Source organism: Chlorocebus sabaeus, chromosome 18 (assembly GCF_047675955.1).
Source record: "Chlorocebus sabaeus isolate Y175 chromosome 18, mChlSab1.0.hap1, whole genome shotgun sequence".
Classification (NCBI taxonomy): domain Eukaryota; kingdom Metazoa; phylum Chordata; class Mammalia; order Primates; family Cercopithecidae; genus Chlorocebus; species Chlorocebus sabaeus.
Genome location: NC_132921.1, coordinates 68,383,482 through 68,403,318, shown reverse-complemented (window position 1 = coordinate 68,403,318; position 19,837 = coordinate 68,383,482). Strand labels below are relative to the sequence as shown.

At 41.6% G+C, this 19,837-nt stretch overlaps 1 protein-coding gene across 5 annotated transcripts in view; it reads right to left on the bottom strand.

The window, feature by feature from the left end:
- Positions 1–19,837, bottom strand: part of ARHGAP28 (Rho GTPase activating protein 28) — a 195,121-nt gene that overhangs the window by 52,896 nt on the left and 122,388 nt on the right. For 4 of the 5 annotated variants that reach the window (XM_007974605.3, XM_007974607.3, XM_007974612.3 and 1 more), the window contains 2 exons: positions 9,850–9,942; positions 1,107–1,196 (listed from right to left, as the gene is read on the bottom strand). In XM_007974605.3, coding sequence (XP_007972796.1) covers positions 1,107–1,196; positions 9,850–9,942 — 183 coding nt within the window. The remainder of the gene's footprint in view (positions 1–1,106; positions 1,197–9,849; positions 9,943–19,837) is intronic. The other variant, XM_007974608.3, reaches the window with a different exon arrangement.

The following is a 19,837-nucleotide window of genomic DNA, read 5'->3' as shown; positions in this document are numbered from 1 at the left end:
CAGACACTCTCACTCATTTGCATCCCAACGCTGGGTCTTGAATGGGAAAGAGCTGATTTACAGTCAGTGGGTCAGATATTGTGGGTATCCCTTAGCCTATTTATGCCGTAACCTACAGAGTTATCAGTAAGTTAGAGATAAAAGTCACTCACATTATTTTATTCCTCTTACATGATCACTGTGCAACAAAATAAAACAATACCATAAACAAAAATCTAAAAACACAACAACAAAGCAAATCTATATGGGGCTAACAGCATAATCTCCCTAACAACAGGGATTTCCTAGGAATGTGTCATGCATATAAATGTCGTCAGCTTCTTGTTTCTCGAAATGGACAGGGGTTGAGAAACAACTGCCCCAGCAGAACCTCTGAACGTGCCACCGCCATCTGAGTGGCTATTGTGCTAACTGCTGCCTTCCATCAACCTGCCACTGGAAAACCACTGCCTCATCTAATGGGGTCTCTGTCTTCTGTGGAGGCTCTATAATATCCTCCCTGCAGAGCACCTGCTCAGAGACACTGACTGGGGATTCGCAGTGCGGGTGACGGGAGGGGGAATGACAAACATTTTTGACAAAACAAAAGTACAAGTTCTGCTATTTAAGACCAAGTGAATGAATTCATCTGAAAGCAAAGAGTTTGCATGAGTGAGTCCTGAGAATTAAGGCTGGAAATGTAGGCATAGTGGAGAGTCTTCAATAGCCACATGAAGGTTTTGAATTTATCCTGTGGGTAAAAGGAACTTCTGGGTTAAGACGGCAGTTAAGCCACATCACCAAACCTCTGGGATTTTTCTAAGGGAACTCAGCCGAGAAGACCAAAGTTAACAAATTTCTCCAAATTGATATATATATGTATATATATCCTTTGAATTCTCTCTGCAGTGATATATTAATTCATGGAGTCCTCTTTCATTTTGAGCCTCTTTCTTCCTAATTTTTACAAAGTCAGTAATTCTACCAGCAGCTGTGGTTTCCTTGCGATCTTAGTTCAAGTATTTTTTAAATGTTTTCAAGAATTGCTTCTTCTTACCTTCCTACATTAGTTGCACTGACTTGCAACTGCACCTTGACATGTAACTGTGCTGACATGGATGACTTACCACAGAGTCACTCCTGGGAACTGCAAAACTCCCTTCTTTATCCTGGGATGCGTCAGACAGGGTAGTACTGTTGAGAGAAGCATCATCTGGCTAAATGGAGAAATAAAAGTACCATTCTTATTCAGGCAAATACTTTCTAATGTGTTTGTGTATTCTGTTCTGTGTTCATACTGAGATATGTATGGCAATATATGCAATCGTGACTGCCTGTGCATAGACAATTGCATCCAACTGCTAGTGCAGCATTACTATGAGCCACCTAGGTGCCTAGCCCTCTAAGGACACTGGCCTCTGTGGCAGACACTGATGTGCCTGCCACAAACTCTATTTGCCTTAACAATATCTTGGTTTTGTTCCAGGGAATTGGGGTCAATCAAAAAACCTGATTTCCAGTCTCATTTGCAGTTAAGAGGGGTCACGTGGCCAACAAGGTGTAAGTGAAACTTTACCAAGTGTATTTACTAAGAAAAAAAACAGGTTCAGCTGATACACGCTCATGATAGGACCACAGATGACAGCCTGGAGCTGCCAAGCATCTTGTACAAATGAGGACAACGGGCACCGGGAAGAAGTCAGGGACAGAAAAGCAAGCCTGGCTGTGTCCATGCAGCTGGCCTATCAGACATGGGCCACCTATCTGAAGGGTCTCCATGTGAAGCAAAACAACTCCAACTTTTTGATTACATGTATCCAAACACAAACTTAACCAGACTAATCTCATAATCTTTTTTGGCAGATTCTATGACTGTTTTTTGTAGTGAATAGAATTTAGTAGCCATAGTATCGAGGTTTTTTTTTTGTTTTTTTTTTGTTTTTTAAATAAAGCTGGAACTAAGAGATTTTTGTTGTAGTGTAGTATGGTGTCACTGAAATTAAGATGTGAATATTATTTTCTTCAGCAACAAAACTCACTGCAAAATTTAATGCATTTGATTAAATGGCATTCTTCATTTTGCTTGACTGCATTTTCTCAATTTTCTAGAGACATTATACATTACTTTACAAAATGAACAAAGATCTTTTTTTTCTTTTTTAAAGAAATAAATAAGAAACAAGAGCTAGTACAAGAAATTTAAGTTGGCTGGGCATGGTGGCTCACGCCTGTAATCCCAGCACTTTGGGAGGCTGAGGCAGGAGGATCACCTGAGGTCAGGAGTTTGAGACCAGCCTGGAAAACATGGTGAAACCTCATCTCTACTTAAAATACAAAAATGAGCCAGGCGTGGTGGTGCGTGCCTGTTGGGAAGCTGAGGCAGGAGAATTGCTTGAACCTGGGAGGCAGAGCTTGCAGTGAGCCAAGATCATGCCATTGTGCTCTAGAATGGGTGACAAGAACAAAACTCTGTCTCAAAAAAAAAAAAAAAAAAAAAAAAAAGAAATTTAAGTCAATATGGTGAAACTGACAATCTACCTCCCCTGCCACCCAAATAACTACAAATGTCAGAAAAACATATATTTTTTAAAAGAAAAGCACTGGAAACCAGCCAAGAATTCCACAGCAGGCCAAATGAGAAATATGTAGGTGTAAAGCAAATGAGATTGGTTTGGTAAGTTAAAAATCTCTTCCTAAGAGCAACATAAGATAAAATGTCTAGGAAGGGAAGAGAAAAACAAATAACGTAGAATGAACAAAAAGTAAGAAACGGCCGCAGACAAATAATTAAGACGTGTTTAGAAAAATAGGAGCCAGGCCGACCTCTCTTGCCATAAATATGTAGACAGCAACTAAATATAACCCAAGGAAAAAACACCAAAAAGATGCGATCTAAATTAAATGAAACTGTTGCCTTGGGGATGGATGAATTCCTAGCTTGAGTATAGAAGTCTAAGGGAGAAGGAACTCAGGATGCCACAACAAAAGACATGGAGGGGAGAGCAAGAAATGAAATCAGCTTTTATCTCCCTCATTAGTTTGGTTTTGCATCTGGGGAGCCTGCCTACTAACCAGCCTATCCCCTTTACACACGTTACAGTTAAGCCCCCCTCACTCACACAAACACACAATCAACAATTTTGGCCTTTCTGGAAAATAGATCTACTCAACTGCAAAGGAAACATACAACAATTTCCTATACAAATCAATCAGAAAAATCAATAAAGTCTAGCTCTATGCCCCTGCAGAAAACTTTAGAGGCCCAGTGAGCTGTAATTCCTTCTACCTGCAATGTGCCGACAGCTTCTGCCTTGAGAATACCTTTCACACACCCTGTCCTAACGTGAAGGCGTAGGGTGAATCCTATCACCCCCCTGCTGTAAAAGATTCTGATAGACGGGGCTGGGGGAGGGGCTGGGGAGGAGGACAAGATGAAACACCTTGGATTGATAGTCGTGGTCGGAAGCTCTCCCTCCACTGGAGGCACAACCTAAAACCTGAAAACACTCGCTGCCACCCAGCGGGAGGCGTGCAGGTCCCTGACCACATGGTACTCACATCACTGTGCACTCACAGATTGCCACACATTCCAAAAGCTAATGCGTTCTCTACATGCGATGTTTACATTTCCAAAATAACTTGGAAAAAACTAAACGTTTATATCTATATTGATACTGGAAAAATATTTATACAGGAGTCTGTTATTTTTTCTGTGTGAACCCATGAAGACCTAGCTTTCGTTGACAACATCCTCCACACAGGATATGCAATAGAAAATGATTTTCTGTTGTTGTTTCTGCCTGTAGATCTTTCGTAATGATAGAATTTAGTTATTTTAGATTTACCTATTAAATTATTCTTTACTAAGTTTAACAGCTATGGGTGATGGAGAGATGCGGCTGTGTTTGCTGACAATGTGAATTATGTAGCATCTCTACCTAAGGGAAATGAGAATTTATATCCTTTATTCTACATTTGTACTCATAAAAGTTCTGGGCAGCATTATTTGTAATAACTCCAAACTGTAAACAATCCAAATGTCCATCATCAGGTGAACATCAATAGTGGTGTATTTATACAATGGAATATTATTTAGTAATGGACTAAATTCCTAAAACATGCAACAAATGGATGAATATCAAAATTATTATAAATTAAAGAAGCCAGACATAAAAGAACATACTATAATTAGACTTATATGAAACGAGAAACCAAGCTAAGGTGTTAGAAATCAACAGCTGCGCTTGCTTCTCCAGGACGGGGGCCTGCTGACTGACAGGGCCCAGGAGAAATTTCTGGGTAATGGAGATGTTCTATATTTTGATTAACTGTAATTACATGGGTGATAACATTTGTGAAAATTAACTGAAGCTGGGTGTGGTGGTGCACACCTGTAGTCCCAGCTACTTGAGAGGCTGAGGAGGGAGGATCATTGGAGCCCAGGAGTTTGAGGCTGCAGTGAGCTATGATTGTGCCAGTGCTCTCCAGGCTGGACAACAGAGTGAGACCCTGTCTCTAAAAAACAAAAAACAAAAACACAACTGAAATTACTGAATTATACATCTAAAATGTATGCACTTATAGTTTGTAAGTTACACTTCAATTTAAGAAAACATAAAAATTATTTGATTTTCTAAAAATAATGTAATTCTTAACTTCTGAGAAACTTAAAAGGGCCATTGCTGCTTTGAACTGACATGATATTGCTATAATAATGGGTATATTAGAGATTAAAAATTGCTTTGGGATATAATTTGTTTGCCAAACATTATAAAAAGAGTGAGACAAGCTAAATAAAAATACAATAATGACTAAGAAAAAATTTTCAAATCTGGAGCATGAAGTTGAAGAAAACTAGAAAACAGAGCAAACAGAATAATATGAGCTAATTTCACAGAATCCTCAGGGTGTCGCTTTTCTAGCCGGAAGCCTCTGTGATGGGTGCTGCCTTTGTCCGAGTTTTGCTCGGGCCCACTGGATTCATTCTGCCCACTTGGCCCAGCAGGCTGCACTTGGCTTGTGCTACTGGCCCAGATCCCACGCCTGCCAAGGGCAAGCTAGGTGCACAGTGGCAAGTAGTGTGTGAGCAAGCACAGGGTCCAGCCACAGCACAGAGCCAGGCACGTCGGCTGCAGCGGGGCAGGCAGCTCCAGGTGCCAGTACAGGCACTGGCTCTGTACAAGGCTATGGCTGGACCAGGTGTACCACAGATGACTTCCACTGTGGGCACCAGGGAATGTGGTGGTGCCTAGAAGCTTGGAGATCCGAGGAAATGCAGTGCCCCAAAAAGGGTGTCACAGCCCTGGCTCAGAGAGCCCCTAGGTCTGGGCTCCCTAAAGGGCCACAGCTCTTCTCTCCTTCTAGTTTGCCCACAATGTGGCAAGTGGGAAGCATGTTTCAGCCCTGTTTGTGTTACAGCTCTTTCAGTCTCACCATTTGGTGGGTCCCAAGTTCTAGTCCCAGGTCCAGGAAAAATGAGGTACACGGACAACGGGAGGGTGAGCAAGACAGAGAGGAGCTTTACTGAGTGACAGAACAGCTCTCAGGAGACCCCCAGTGGGTAGCTCCTTTCTGCAGACAGGTCATCCTGAAGAGACCTGAAACAGGTAGCCCTTGTAGTCCCTGACATCTGTGTGACTGGCTGAGTCCAGGGGTTTTTAATGGGCTCAGAAGGGAGGAAGTGTATGCTGACTGGTCCATGGGTGGCCATGGGCGGGCTTGGAAAAAGCACTATCCAATTGGCTGAATGGTCATCAATGAAGTCCTCAGTCAGGTCAGCGGACTTCACTCAGAGCTGGCAGCCCATCCTCCTGGCTTCAGGCTGTTCCTGGCTTGAAGGTGGGTTTTCACCAGGTACCTGCCCCTTTCTGCCCAGCAACCTGTTTGCCTCCCACCATCAACATGCCATCCACAGTGCCTAGGCTGTTCTTGCTGAGGGGTACCTGCAGAGCTGTGCTGAGCTGCCCTCAGCACCCACCTTGGCCTCCCTCCCATGCTGGTTGGTGCCCAAAGTTCAGAGGAGGGCCAAGGCGGCAGGGGGCTGGAGTGTAAGCACTGACCTGAGCATGTGCACATTCTGTGGGGTTGCGACAGCACCCAGGCTGTGCCACAACTTTGCTCCACACTGGAGTGGGCGAGAGGAGTGGGGAGAGGCCAGGGAGCATGAGCAGGCACTTCCAAGCCTGTGGGAGGAGGGGTTTCCCAGGCCACCAAGAGTACAGAGATGCCCGGGTCCAGTGCTGCAGGTGGACGACTGCAGCTGCACCTGGGAGCACAGGGCTCCCACCCTGCCAACTCAGTAGGGGGCAGGGCTCCCACCTGCTCCTGGCTCCTGCTGGCCCCACAGAAGGCACAACCCTGGCTGCACCTCCCTTGCTGTAGCTAGTGTCTTCGCAGAGGCAGCTCCAGAGGGGCCTGCCTTCAATAAAATTTAGGAGCTATTCAAATTCAATTGAAGCAAAGCATCCAATATGTGCTCTTGAAAGATGGGAGTGGGGAGAAAAATAATCTAAGACATAATAGAAGAAAATATCCAGCAACTGAAGAAAGAAAATTACTCTTAGACAGAAAAGACCCACTATGTGCTGACCAGGATGAAAAAGATAAAAAGAAGATCTTTGTGAAAGTTCAGAATTCCAGCAGTAAGTTCAAAATAAATTCAAAATTTATAAAATTTAGAAAGTTGCAGAGAGAACAAACACAAAAACCTAGAGAAATTTATTTATAAAGGAATGAGGTCCAGGCAACTAAAATAAGAATAGAAAAAACTTACAGTCACAAAAGTTTGTCAAAAAAAAAAAAAAAAAAAAAGAGAGACAGAGAGAAATTCTACTGTACAAGTTTTCCAGGAGAGTGAAGGTTTCCTTTTAAAAATGGACAGTCAGTTGTCACATGTTCCTGATATAACCCCTCCCTGAGACCAGTCTGGTTTGACTTTCATGTAACTAAGTGGTGAGTTGTTTTTTAGTTGCCATTGTGAACCCAAAATATCTGAGACAGGTCTCAGTCAATTTAGAAAGTTTATTTTGTCAAGGTTAAGGATGTGCCCATGACACTGTCTCAGGGTGTCCTGACAACATGTGCCCACAGTGGTCAGAGTACAGCTTGCTTTTATACATTTTAGGGAGACATAATACATCAAAATCAGTACATGTAAGATTCACATTGGCTTGATCTGGAAAGGTAGAACAACTTGAAGCAGGGGCTTCCTGGTCATGGGTAGATTTAAAAATTTTCTGAATGGGCTGGGCGCAGTGGCTCATGCCTGTAATCCCAGGACTTTGGGAGGCCGAGGAGGGTGGATCACCTGAGGTCAGGAGTTTGAGCCCAGCCTGACCAACATGGTGAAACCCTGTCTCTTCTAAAAATACAAAAAAATTAGCTGGGTATGGTGGTGCATGCCTGTAATCCCAGCTACTTGGGAGGCTGAGGCGGGACAATCGCTTGAACCCAGGAGGCGGAGGTTGCAGTTAGCCGAGATCGTGCCATTGCACTCCAGCCTGGCCAACAAGAGTGAAACTCTGTCTCAAAAAAACAAGAAAAATTGATTGGCAGTTGGTTATTAGTAGAAAGGAATGTCTGAGTTATGATAGGGGTTGTGGAGACCTAGGTTCTATCATGCAGATGAAGCCTCCAAGTAGCAGGCTTTAGAGAGAATAGACAGTAAATGTTTATCAGACTTAAGGTCTGTGTTGATGTTAATGCTAGAGGGTATAATGAGGCATGTCCAACCCCCTCTTCCACTGTGGCCAGAATGAGATTTTCAGATAACTCTGGAATACCCTTGGCAAAGAGAAGGGGTCCATTCAGATAGTTGGAGGCCTTAGAATTTTATTTTTGGTTTACACCATGGACCCCCAGGTTGAGGATCACGCAACATGAGCATAACCAGATGAACCAAGCATGCAACCATGGGTGGAACCTAAGTGCTCAGAATGAGGAACAGGGACTGAAGTAAGCAGACACCATATGGCAGGATCTAGGATCCAATCAGATTGAGCCCTGGCATCACCCCATGGCAGGATTCAGTCAGAGCAGGCCTCCTGGCATCACCTGATTGCAAGATCCAATCAGATCACCCCTCATTACCCTCTAACTATAAAACTTGCTCCAACCCCCGGCTCAGTGAGACAGATTTGAGCATTTCCTCCTATCTCCTTGCCATTTGAGTTGAAAAAAACCTTTCTTGCTGCAAAACTTGGTGCTTCAGTGTTCTTTCCATTTTGCATGGGCAAACTGACCCAGTTCGCTTTGGTGACACTAACAGGTATCAACAAGGCATCAGAGCCTCCTAAGCATCCTGTAAGTATAAGGATTAAGTCCACATGCTAAGGCGGCAACACGAAAGGAAAAAGTTGTTAGTCCGTGCTAAGGCTACTACCACATTGTTTTGCAGTTGTACAAGCCTTGATTAATTCGCCATTAATTTCTTAGTTTTGTGATTTTAAAAAAACCCTTCTACTTGCTTAAAATTAAGTTCCTTAGATTTTCTTTTATATGAAGCAAACAGATATAACTGATTTTTAACAAATGGTCTGATTGTATTTTACAGTAAATTATGAATCAATAGCAAGTACAGCTATTTGGTTATCATTTAAGATACTGAAAATAAACTAAAAGGATTGTTTTACATTTTCAATAAACTAACACCTTGACAGATTATTTCATTTATGTTGACTGTACATAAGGAAGGTGTCTTCTTTTATCTATATAGGAATTGATTTGTAAGGTAGGTTTCTGACTACTGTAGTTGGATTGTAAACATTTTGTAAGTGCTTGGGTTTAGCAGCATGTGTGATTAGAGTCAAGGGTCATTCATACGTAACACACAAATAGACCATTTATTGTAAGTAGCTTACTGAAAAATAAATATGTTGTCTATTAATGAGATTATAAGATATTCAATGGACTTTTAAAAACAGGATTATTGAGATATATCATATATGCAATTAACTGTACATAAAGTATATATAACATACAATTTGATGAGTTTTGACAGTTATATAGACCTATGAAACCATCACCACAGTCAAGATAATGAACAAAACAAGCACCCCCCAAAATGGACTCATGCCTCCTTTGAATCTCTAGTTCTCTCCCCTCCTCACCCTCCCTCCTGTCCCCAGGAGCCAATCAATGATCATCTTTCCCCCATTATAGGTTAGTTTACATTTTCTATCATTTTGTGTGAATCAAGTATTTTTGGGTCTGGCTTCTTTCACACAGCATAATTATTCTGAGATTCATCTGTGTTGTGCATATCAATAGTTTGTTGCTTTTTATTGCTGAGTAATATTCCATTTTGTGGACATACCACAATTTTTTTATCCATTTACCTGCAAATGGCCATCTCGATATTTTCAGTTTGGGGCTATTACAAATAAAGCTGCTATAAACATTGTGGATAAGTGTTTGTGTGTATACATATTACTTATGAGTAGAACGGTTCGGTCTTATAGTAGGTATATCCTTAATATTTTAAGATGCTGCCAAGTGGATAAAACATTTTACATTCCTAACAACAACATATGAAAGTTCTAATGGCTCTGAATCTTTGGCACTGCTTGGTATTGTCAGTCTTTTTAAGTTTAGCCATTCCATAGGGTATCTAGAAATATCTTACTGTGGCTTTCTTCACATTTCCATAATCATTAATAACGCTAAGCACTTTTTCACGAGCTTACCTACTCAACTTGAGCTCATTTACCACTGAATATTTTCCTTAAAAATTATCTAAGGTAGATAAGTATGTTGAAATCTGTGGCTGTCCAGCCATCTTAATTATATTGCACTTTTTTCAAGTTTTGCTCCACCGTCTTGAAGAAATAGCTTATTTCATGCCTACCACCATCCCCCCCAACTATAACTTACCATGGAACCACTTGCCTTGATAACTCTTGGAAGCTCTCTTTCTTCCTTGGTGCCATCCAGCTGATTAGTGTGATTGTCACAGATATCACGAGGCTAACAGAAGAAATCAAAGCCACGTTTATCTAGGCATATCTTTCCAAATATGATTACGTATTCACATATGCATTAGAGTTTTTATATATAGGTACAGCTGCCTGGAGATATATACAATTAATGACTACCTGGGCATTGATAACAGCACTTACCAATTCATTCATAATTATATTGATCCTCATAAATGCCATGTACTGTAACAGAATTGGTCTCAGAAGCAGACTCTGCTAGCTTCCTGCCAAAACCCACTTTCTTTTCTTTCCTAACTTATGAATATCATGATTTTGCTCCAAGATGCTATGTTCTAACTAAAAAGACTGAGTGTGACCATCTGATGGTTATATCCAGTAAGATATGAATGTAATTCTACTTGGTGGAGTGTCCAGGAAAGCTAATGTTTTCTTGTGAAAGTGGATGAAGTCAGCTTCTTTAAGAAGCATTGACATGGTGCCTGTGATGTCCAGACATCCTGTAAGTATTAACAATTGGCCCATACACTAAGGGGGGCAGAATGGAAAGAAGAAAAAATTGATAGATCCATGCCAGGGCAGCCATACCAGCCTTGGCCTTCCTCCTTAAGCTTCTTGTTTTGTAAGAAAACCTCTAATTGTCTAAGTCTGATCTAACTGACAAAACCATGCTATTTTAAAGTGAGACTTTATGATTGTATTTTGCAATGGTTTGTAAACCAATATCAAGAGAAAATCCAACATCACGAAAAAGAAGTACAGTGATAAACATTCTACGAAAAGCAGATAATTGAGGAAAGAGAAGAACATTTATAATTTTTTTTTAGAGAGATTTGAGAGGCAGTTGCAACAAGAAGTCAGGAACTAAGTATAACAATAAAGGGGAAATCAGTGGAAAAAGAGGCATTCTTGTGAATTAACAGTATGATTGTTGAATTATAAATGCAACAAGGGCCAAGTTATAATTACTCATGGCAAATATTAAAATTAAGTCTCTACAAGAATAATGCAGACAAAATCTACTAGCAGAGAAACAGAAAAAAGATATGGAAAATAACTGACAATTTAAGATATGTGAGTTTAATCCAAGCAGTGAAAGGAAGAACAGAAAAAGTGGAGAGAAAGAAATAATTACAGAAATAATGGGAAGAGAACGTTCAGAATTCAAAGGAAAGGAAGTTATCAGAAACAAAAAGCTGAGTGCTGATGATGATGAGAAAAAGAAAGATTTCATATCCTAATGATATTCAGTTCTCCAACAATAAAAATACACCTACAAGGTTTCCAGAAATATAAAAATGAAAGCAGGATATAAATAAAGGAATAAGTTTTAGGGAGGCATCAGACTTCTCAACAATAACACAGTATGAAAAAGCAGATGGGCCAATAGCTATACGTTACTGTAGGAAACCGATTTAGGGCCTAGCATCTTGATACTCACCAATTTAGGATTCAAGTTTTTTGGATTATAAAAATTTAGTATCCAGAGACATTTCTTGCCAGATTTGCTCAAAGAGTAAAAGGCACAATCTGCTAAGAAGATGTAACATTCTGTAATACATGTGATTATGTAAGTTGGTATTTTTACTGTTCTATGTAGTCATTTCATTATATTCTCCTTCATCATCCTTCTGCAGGACAGGACAGGACAGTGCCTGCCACCTCATTCCACAAACTGCCCAGCAGCTCACGGGTTTGCCTAGAATAACTTCAGCGTTCTCTTCCATCTCAGTGAGAAGTTTATTCATGTGTTTGGCACCATGCTTACCCCGGCTAACATTTTTTTTTTGAGAGAAGGTCACCCAGTCTGAAGTGTAATAGTGAGATCATAGCTCACTGCAACCTTGAACACCTGGGCTCAAGGAATCCTCCCGCCTCAGCCTCCCAAATAGCTAGAACTACAGGAACATGCCATTGCATCTGGCTAATTTTTAATTTTTTTTTTTTTTTTTTCTAGAGACAGGGTCTTGCTTTTTTGCCCAGGTTGGTCTCAAACTCCTGGGCTCAAGACAGCCTCCTGCCTTGGCCTCCCAAAGTGCTAGGATTACAGGCGTAAGCCGCCACACCTGGCCCTGATTAACCTTTAAAAGGTGGTATGACCTTCAATGATTTGAAATGAAAGGCACAGTGAAAGCCACGTGAGAGAACATTTTGCCCATGAGGAGACTGGCAAGGAGAAGGAACAGAGGTGGCTCGCTGTAATTATGCTTCTGTCTGCACGTCCTAAGGATGCCTGAGATCCTTCTGGTACTTTGATTATTCACTCTTTCACATGGAGCTGAAGACAGAACTGCTTTACTTACCCCAAAGTGACAGCCAATGGGTTGGCATAGCTTAGTTGGGTTGGGGTGGGTGGCAGCCAAGGGGAGACAAACGCAGGGTGGGTTAATGTTCGCCTTTGGCCGACGTAAAATCATTTGGTAAACATTCCATTCAAAGGCCAACTGTTATCTTACCTGATAACTGTGAATAACCAAGTCTCACCTTCTAACCATCGCCATTGCTTTTGTTTGCATTTTAAATTCACTTTTAGGCTAATATATAAAAATCCTGTGTGCAGGGGCTATGTCTCCTTACTTTACTGCCGTTGTCTAGAGTGCTAGGCACTTAGTGAGTGTTCACTAAATACCTACAATTGTTTCCTGGTAATTACCCTATAAACTTGACTCTGATCATCACTTTTTAAGGGAAGAAGAGAAGGTAAAGGCAAATGAAAGAAGTTTTACCCCTCATACACCTAGAAATATATTATATTGAGAGATCTGCAAAAAAAAAAAAAGGGTACCGTAGCAGGTCTGACACACACTTGAGTTTCAGGAGGTTCCCACTATTTCCTCAATGTTAAGACTGGCTCATAGATCCTAAACTGTGCAAACAATATGGCTTATACTGAATACCTGCTTTCCTTCTGGGAGTCTGGAATTTTGTGGCATACTGGGTAGAGGGTGCCTATGTGATCAACCCGATAAAAACCTGGGGCTCCTTGGCTTAAATGAACTTTCCTGGTAGAAACAGTTTGCTGCTGGAGGAATTAATCCTGTCCTACGTTACCCCCTGAGAGAGGATGCTTGGAAGCTCGTGCAGATTCCCTGGACTTCGCTCCATGCACCTTTCTCTTTGTAGATTTTGCTCTGTATCCGTTTGCAGTAACAATTCCAGCCATGGGTAGGACTGTTTGCTGCGTCCTGTGAGTCCTTCTAAACCACTGAACCTGGGCATGGTCTTGGGAACCCCTCACCCAGGAGGAAACCAGAATATATATTTTTGATATTTAAACTAATATATTTTACAATTCCATATATAAGTGTTTGAAGATTAGCACTTGTCTAACCTACACACACACACAAACACACACACACACACCCATCTCATCCTTTTGTGATTATCTACATTGTTATCTTCTGTTTCATATGGTTAGATTCGAAAAAGGTAAGAAGTACATTTTTCAAACCTTATCGGCCTCTGCTTGCCTGATGCAATGTCTGCAGTCCAGTTTAAAACTCTACTCACAAAGGATGCAACACACCATTGTAAAACAGAAGTCCCCCTCTAATATACTGAGAGAGAAGTTCTGTGAAAATTCACCATATTTTTCCTCTAGTTTGGAAGAAGGCAAAAGATGGAATATAAGAATAAAAAGGTACAAGATTAAATACGTAAAATAAACCCAGAATAATGAGAATCCCTAGTCAGGGCTGGGGGTGTGCGTGTGGTGTGAGATTGAAATTACGGCTCGATCTGATGAGCTGCCTGGAAATCTGGTGAGATCAGATGGCGAACTAGCAAGTTCTCCCCACTGTGCTCCCGCAGAGAAGCTCCCCCAGTCAAACAACCCTCCTTATCCAGGGGACAGTTCTTGTGTATCTCTGAGTAGTATTTCAGTTCCCTGCCAGCCCATGGAATTACTCAAAAAGCCAATCACTTTCTCCTGTGGGAGCCAGGGAACAGCCTACCCTCCTAATGCTACAAAGCCTGCAGACCCTGCTTGCTCTCCCTGTTCCCAGGAGCAGCCTACATGTGGCCCTGTGTGGCATGCAGTGTCCTCCTCTCCCAAGTTGTGAGGATACGTGACTAATAAACTGCTGTCAATTACACGTGACCAGTGTCGGGTGCTGTGTGTTCAGCCACTCTCATAATCCAAGGGTGGAGAGCTTTCCCTCACCAACGGGGCAAAGAGAAGACAACCAAAACAGAAGGTAGAGCCAGGTGGGACACAAGGCTCACAGAAACCCACTTCTTAGAAAGGCTTCAGTGTCTGTTCTCACTTGCCCTCCTCTGGCTGAGGGGTGAGACACTGGCTGCAGCAAGGGGAATGGGGACAGAAGAGAGGGGCAAACGCCTCGGGCCAAGTGTCCTGGTGGGAAGGAAGGAAAAATATAATAAAATTAGAAAAAGGATTAAATTAGAAAACAAAATAGAGACAAAATCTGCAAAACAGGATTGCTCACAGTGCCTGTGGACTATACTCCACATCCAGACCTCGGTCTACCCTCAGGCAACAGAAGAGTGGCCAGAACACAAACTGGCCACATTCAAACCGCTCAGCAGACTCTTAGGAGAGACAAAGAACCTGCTTCCAGATAGAGTGCCCCACATGAAATCTCTGTAACATAAAAAGAAACTGTACGGAAACAAAACATCATCATCATCACCACCATCTTCATCAGATCAAGGGTGGGAAAAGGAATTATTCTTGAAACAGCAAAGAATCCTTCTTCCTCTAACAGGAAGCAAAAAAACTAAAGCGAAAGAGAAGGAAACATACTGAAGTATAATAGAGGAAAGTCTCTGACTGTAAATGAGAAATCTGCCACCACAAATCCAGGTGGAGGCAGATGTCAGCAAACCCCCATCCTTCTATGGCTCCTATTCACGATGCACCATTTCAAAAGGTGGACCCAAGCTTCATGACACGTGGTATAGATCACGCATGGGATTCATCTCATAGAAATAAAGCCTTCTACTGAGACAGATTCATTGGCAGTCATGAACTCAGATTAGCATTCATTGAAACTCTGTACTAAAACGGACCAGATGGGCTCTGATGAAAGGTGTTCACTTCCTGTGCTAGATAGTGGACTTTTTCCCACTTACCACTACCCATTTAAGATGACATAGTGCAGCTTCCCATGTTATTTACATTTAGAGTGGTACATATATACCATGGAATACTATGCAGCCATAAAAAGGAATGAGATCGTGTCCTTTGCAGGGACATGGATGGAGCTGGAAGCCGTTATCCTCAGCAAACTAACACAGGAACAGAAAACCAAACACTGTGTGTTCTCACTTCTAAGTGGGAGCTGAACGATGAGAACACACTATGGACATATGGTAGGGAACAGAACACACTGGGGCCTGTTCAGGGTCAGGGAAGGGAGAACGTCAGGAAGAATAGCTAATGGATGCGGAGCTTAATACCAACGTGATGGGTTGATCTGTGCAGCAAACCACCATGGCACATGTTTACCTGCGTAACAAACCTGCACATCCTGCACATGTACCCCAGAACTTAAAATAAAAGCTGAAGAAAAAAATGCAATTCTAATTCCAAAAAAAAAAGATATTTACCTTTATAAAATAACTGATCTGGGCATGGTGGCTCATGTCTGTAATCCCAGCACTTTAGGAGGGAAGAGGCTAGGAGTCTGAGATCAGCCTGGGGAACATAATGAGATCTCATCTCTATAAAAAATTTAAACATTAGCTGGGCATGGCGATGTGCAGCTGCAGTCCCAGCTACTAGGGTGGCTGAGGTGGGAGGATTGCTTGAGCCCAGGAGTTCCAGGTTACAGTGAGCTTTGACAGTGCAACTGCACTGCAGCCTGGGTGACAGCAAGACCCTGTCTCAAAATGAAAAGAACTGAAATGTCAAAATATTTCTTATGGTGGGAATTAAATTAATACTAAAGGATACATGGAGAGTAGTTCAAGATTTTCCATTGTGAGCTCATCCAAGAGAACAACACTGATCTGACAACTTCCCCCACATTTTGACTTCCGGCTGCAGCTATTACTGTGGGTGTTATTCTTTCTGTTAGTAAAGGTAGGGCATATAGTTATTTGTGAATTTATTTATTTATTCCTGAGTTTATTTTTAAGAGTCTCCTTTTTTCTACATTGTTTCCATATAAGTGAGCATTTTTTTCCATTAGTTTTTCTAATGGTCTTGAAATAATTATTTTTTCTAACCTCCTTATACTCGGTTTCCCTTGCCTTAACTTACCAGTTGACCATTTCTACAGGGAATGGACAATACCTCCTCTTTATCCAGAGTCACATCAAAAAGAGGAGTTGGGATACAAAAAATCATCTGGCTATTGAAAAAAATGAAAGTGCATTTTATTTTATTTATAGTTTCCCAAATTTAACTGTGCAATAAATCACTTGTTATGTATACTATGTGTACATTCACAGAGATCTGTGGCAATAACCATAGCTATGATTACTTATGCACTCGTCCTTATATTTAGCAATTTATTAACCCATACTGAGCGCCTACTAAATGCCAGGCACATTAATAGACACTATTCTCTGTGGAAGACACCATCAACTGTGCACCCCAAACCCAGCCTGTTGTCTTCCTTAAGTTTTCTGATTGTTTTTATGAAAGACAAAAGGAAACTGGATTCATGGTAGGGAAAAACACCACCTACATCGTCTGCTTCAGAGAGAAAAACAAACTCATATTTGTATAACACGATTTCTCGTGTTTTCTGTTATGTGCAGCCAAATGTATATATATAAGTTATATAAAGTTATATAATCATTTTTATAGCACACTGTATATAGTCAATTGTACATTAATTCCACTTTTAGCTAGTTGCTTATCAATTATGAAGCTGAAGATAAATTAGATCGATTTTGCCCAGTTAAATGTGTTACTGAAAGGAACATTTAATTCAGATCTTCTGAATGTTGGAAAATGTATTTGGGTACTGGAATTCTGCTCATGATGAACAGGACTGTAAACCATGCGTGATGTATCTGGAGACTGATTTAACATTTTTGATTTAATATATAACTAAAACAGGGGTTAAATGTCTATTCCCTTATTATAAAAACACCACTGAAAAACTAAATGTATTAGATATTTAGTGAAATCATAACACTTCTTTGAACCCAGAGAAATTGTCATTCTTCACTTTGCCTGTCCATATTTTCTAAGTTTCCAATAACAATTATGTATTACTTTCATTGTAAGAAAAAACACATTTATTTTCTGAAAGGCATAAGTACTACTGAAAAATCAGCACAAGAAAATTCAATCAAGATAGCAAAATGTATAGGCTACGTTCTCCTGTCCCTGCAAATTACTCCAAGTGTCAAAAGATGTATCTTTTTAAACATGCAGTTCTAAAAACCACTGAACATTTCCATTAACAGAATAGAAATTGTTGGAAGTCCCTGGCAGATAAAAATCAGGCAGGAATGGTTTGACAAGGTTAGAGGAAAACCTCAGCCTGTAAAAAGGCACAAGAGAAAAATGCACAGAAGGTAAAGGCTGATCCAGAAAAAGCCCATTTCCAGAACCAAAATAAAAGGATCAGGGAGGCACCCCACACTCAGAAGGACAAAAGTAACTGCAAAATATTTTTCCGAACAAAGAGGCCAGGCAGACCCTTCCCTCCCAGACACTGAAGAGCAGGCAGTAGCTAACTCTTGGTAATGAGTGACACCTGCCTCGGTGGCAGCAGCGGCTGTCCCAGTGAGGGTGTGGTGGTTGTAGACAGAGGCTGAACTGCATTTCACTTGGAGCCTTCTAAAAGAATATGGACAGGAGTATAAGAAGAGAAGTTCAGTTTGCTTGAAAAGGAAATTACAGTTCTTCAGGACTCCTATGACTTTGGCATTGATGCCATATGTACGTGTCTTTTAAAAAATATTTTATATTTTTTAAATTTTTATATTGTCAACATGGAATTTTTAAACTTGAAAATATGATTCATACAAACGTAAAATGGGCACATGTCAAACGTTTTGTATTGTTGTTTTTTTAATTTCTATTTTTTGTGGGTAGACAGTAGGTATACATATTTATGGGGTACATGGGATATTTTGATTCAGAGGTGTCATAATCCAATATGTATGTGTCTTAAGTGAAGGATGACAGTCAACAAACTTCACCATTCAAAAAGGCCCAGACTCCTATTCACAGGAGAGTTCTGGGAGAAAAGAGGACCATACAACTCTCATTACCTATACTGATCAATCAATCAATCTAATCCTTTCTTAATAAACATAAATCAACACCCAAGGATCAAAGTCAACAGAGCAACAACAATGGAAGAAAAAAACGACGACGCTAAAATAAACACATGACTCTGAAGGAAGCAGAAAATTCAAGGAAAAGAAGAGAACTTTGAAATTTAAGGTTTAATTCAGTTATTACCTTCAGAATGCTGAGAGGCTACTGCAGTCAAGAAACAAGAACATAGGAACAGCTCCAGTCTCCAACCCCCAGCGCGAGCGACACAGAAGACCGGTGATTTCTGCATTTTCAACTGAGGTACTGGGTTCATCTCACTAGGGAGTGCCGGACAATCCGTGCTGGTCAGCTGCTGCAGCCCGACCAGCTAGAACTGAAGCAGGGCGAGGCATCGCCTCACCTGGGAAGCGCAAGGGGGAAGGGAATCCCTTTTCCTAGCCAGGGGAACTGAGACACACAACACCTGGAAAATCGGGTAACTCCCACCCCAATACTGCGCTTTAAGCAAACAGGCACACCAGGAGATCATATCCCACACCTGGCCGGGAGGGTCCCACACCCACGGAGCCTCCCTCATTGCTAGCACAGCAGTCTGTGATCTACCGGCAAGGCTGCAGCGAGGCTGGGGGAGGGGCGCCCGCCATTGCTGAGGCTTAAGTAGGTAAACAAAGCCGCTGGGAAGCTCGAACTGGGTGGAGCTCACAGCAGCTCAAGGAAACCTGCCTGTCTCTGTAGACTCCACTTCTGGGGACAGAGCACAGATAAACAAAAGCAGCAGAAACCTCTGCAGACGCAAACGACTCTGTCTGACAGCTTTGAAGAGAGCAGTGGATCTCCCAACACGGAGGTTGACATCTGAGAAGGGACAGACTGCCTGCTCAAGTGGGTCCCTGACCCCTGAGTAGCCTAACTGGGAGACATCCCCCACTAGGGGCAGTCTGACACCCCACACCTCACAGGGTGGAGTACACCCCTGAGAGGAAGCTTCCAAAGCAAGAATCAGACAGGTACACTCGCTGTTCAGAAATATTCTATCTTCTGCAGCCTCTGCTGCTGATACCCAGGCAAACAGGGTCTGGAGTGGACCTCAAGCAATCTCCAACAGACCTACAGCTGAGGGTCCTGACTGTTAAAAGGAAAACTATCAAACAGGAAGGACACCCACACCAAAACCCCATCAGTACGTCACCATCATCAAAGACCAGAGGCAGATAAAACCACAAAGATGGGGAAAAAGCAGGGCAGAAAAGCTGGAAATTCAAAAAATAAGAGCACATCTCCCCCGGCAAACGAGCGCAGCTCATCACCAGCAACGGATCAAAGCTGGACAGAGAATGACTTTGACAAGATGAGAGAAGAAGGCTTCAGTCCATCAAACTTCTCAGAGCTAAAGGAGGAATTACGTATCCAGCGCAAAGAAACTAAAAATCTTGAAAAAAAAGTGGAAGAATTGATGGCTAGAGTAATTAATGCAGAGAAGGTCATAAACGAAATGAAAGAGATGAAAACCATGACACGAGAAATACGTGACAAATGCACAAGCTTCAGTAACCGATTCGATCAACTGGAAGAAAGAGTATCAGCGATTGAGGATCAAATGAATGAAATGAAGTGAGAAGAGAAACCAAAAGAAAAAAGAAGAAAAAGAAATGAACAAAGCCTGCAAGAAGTATGGGATTATGTAAAAAGACCAAATCTACGTCTGATTGGGGTGCCT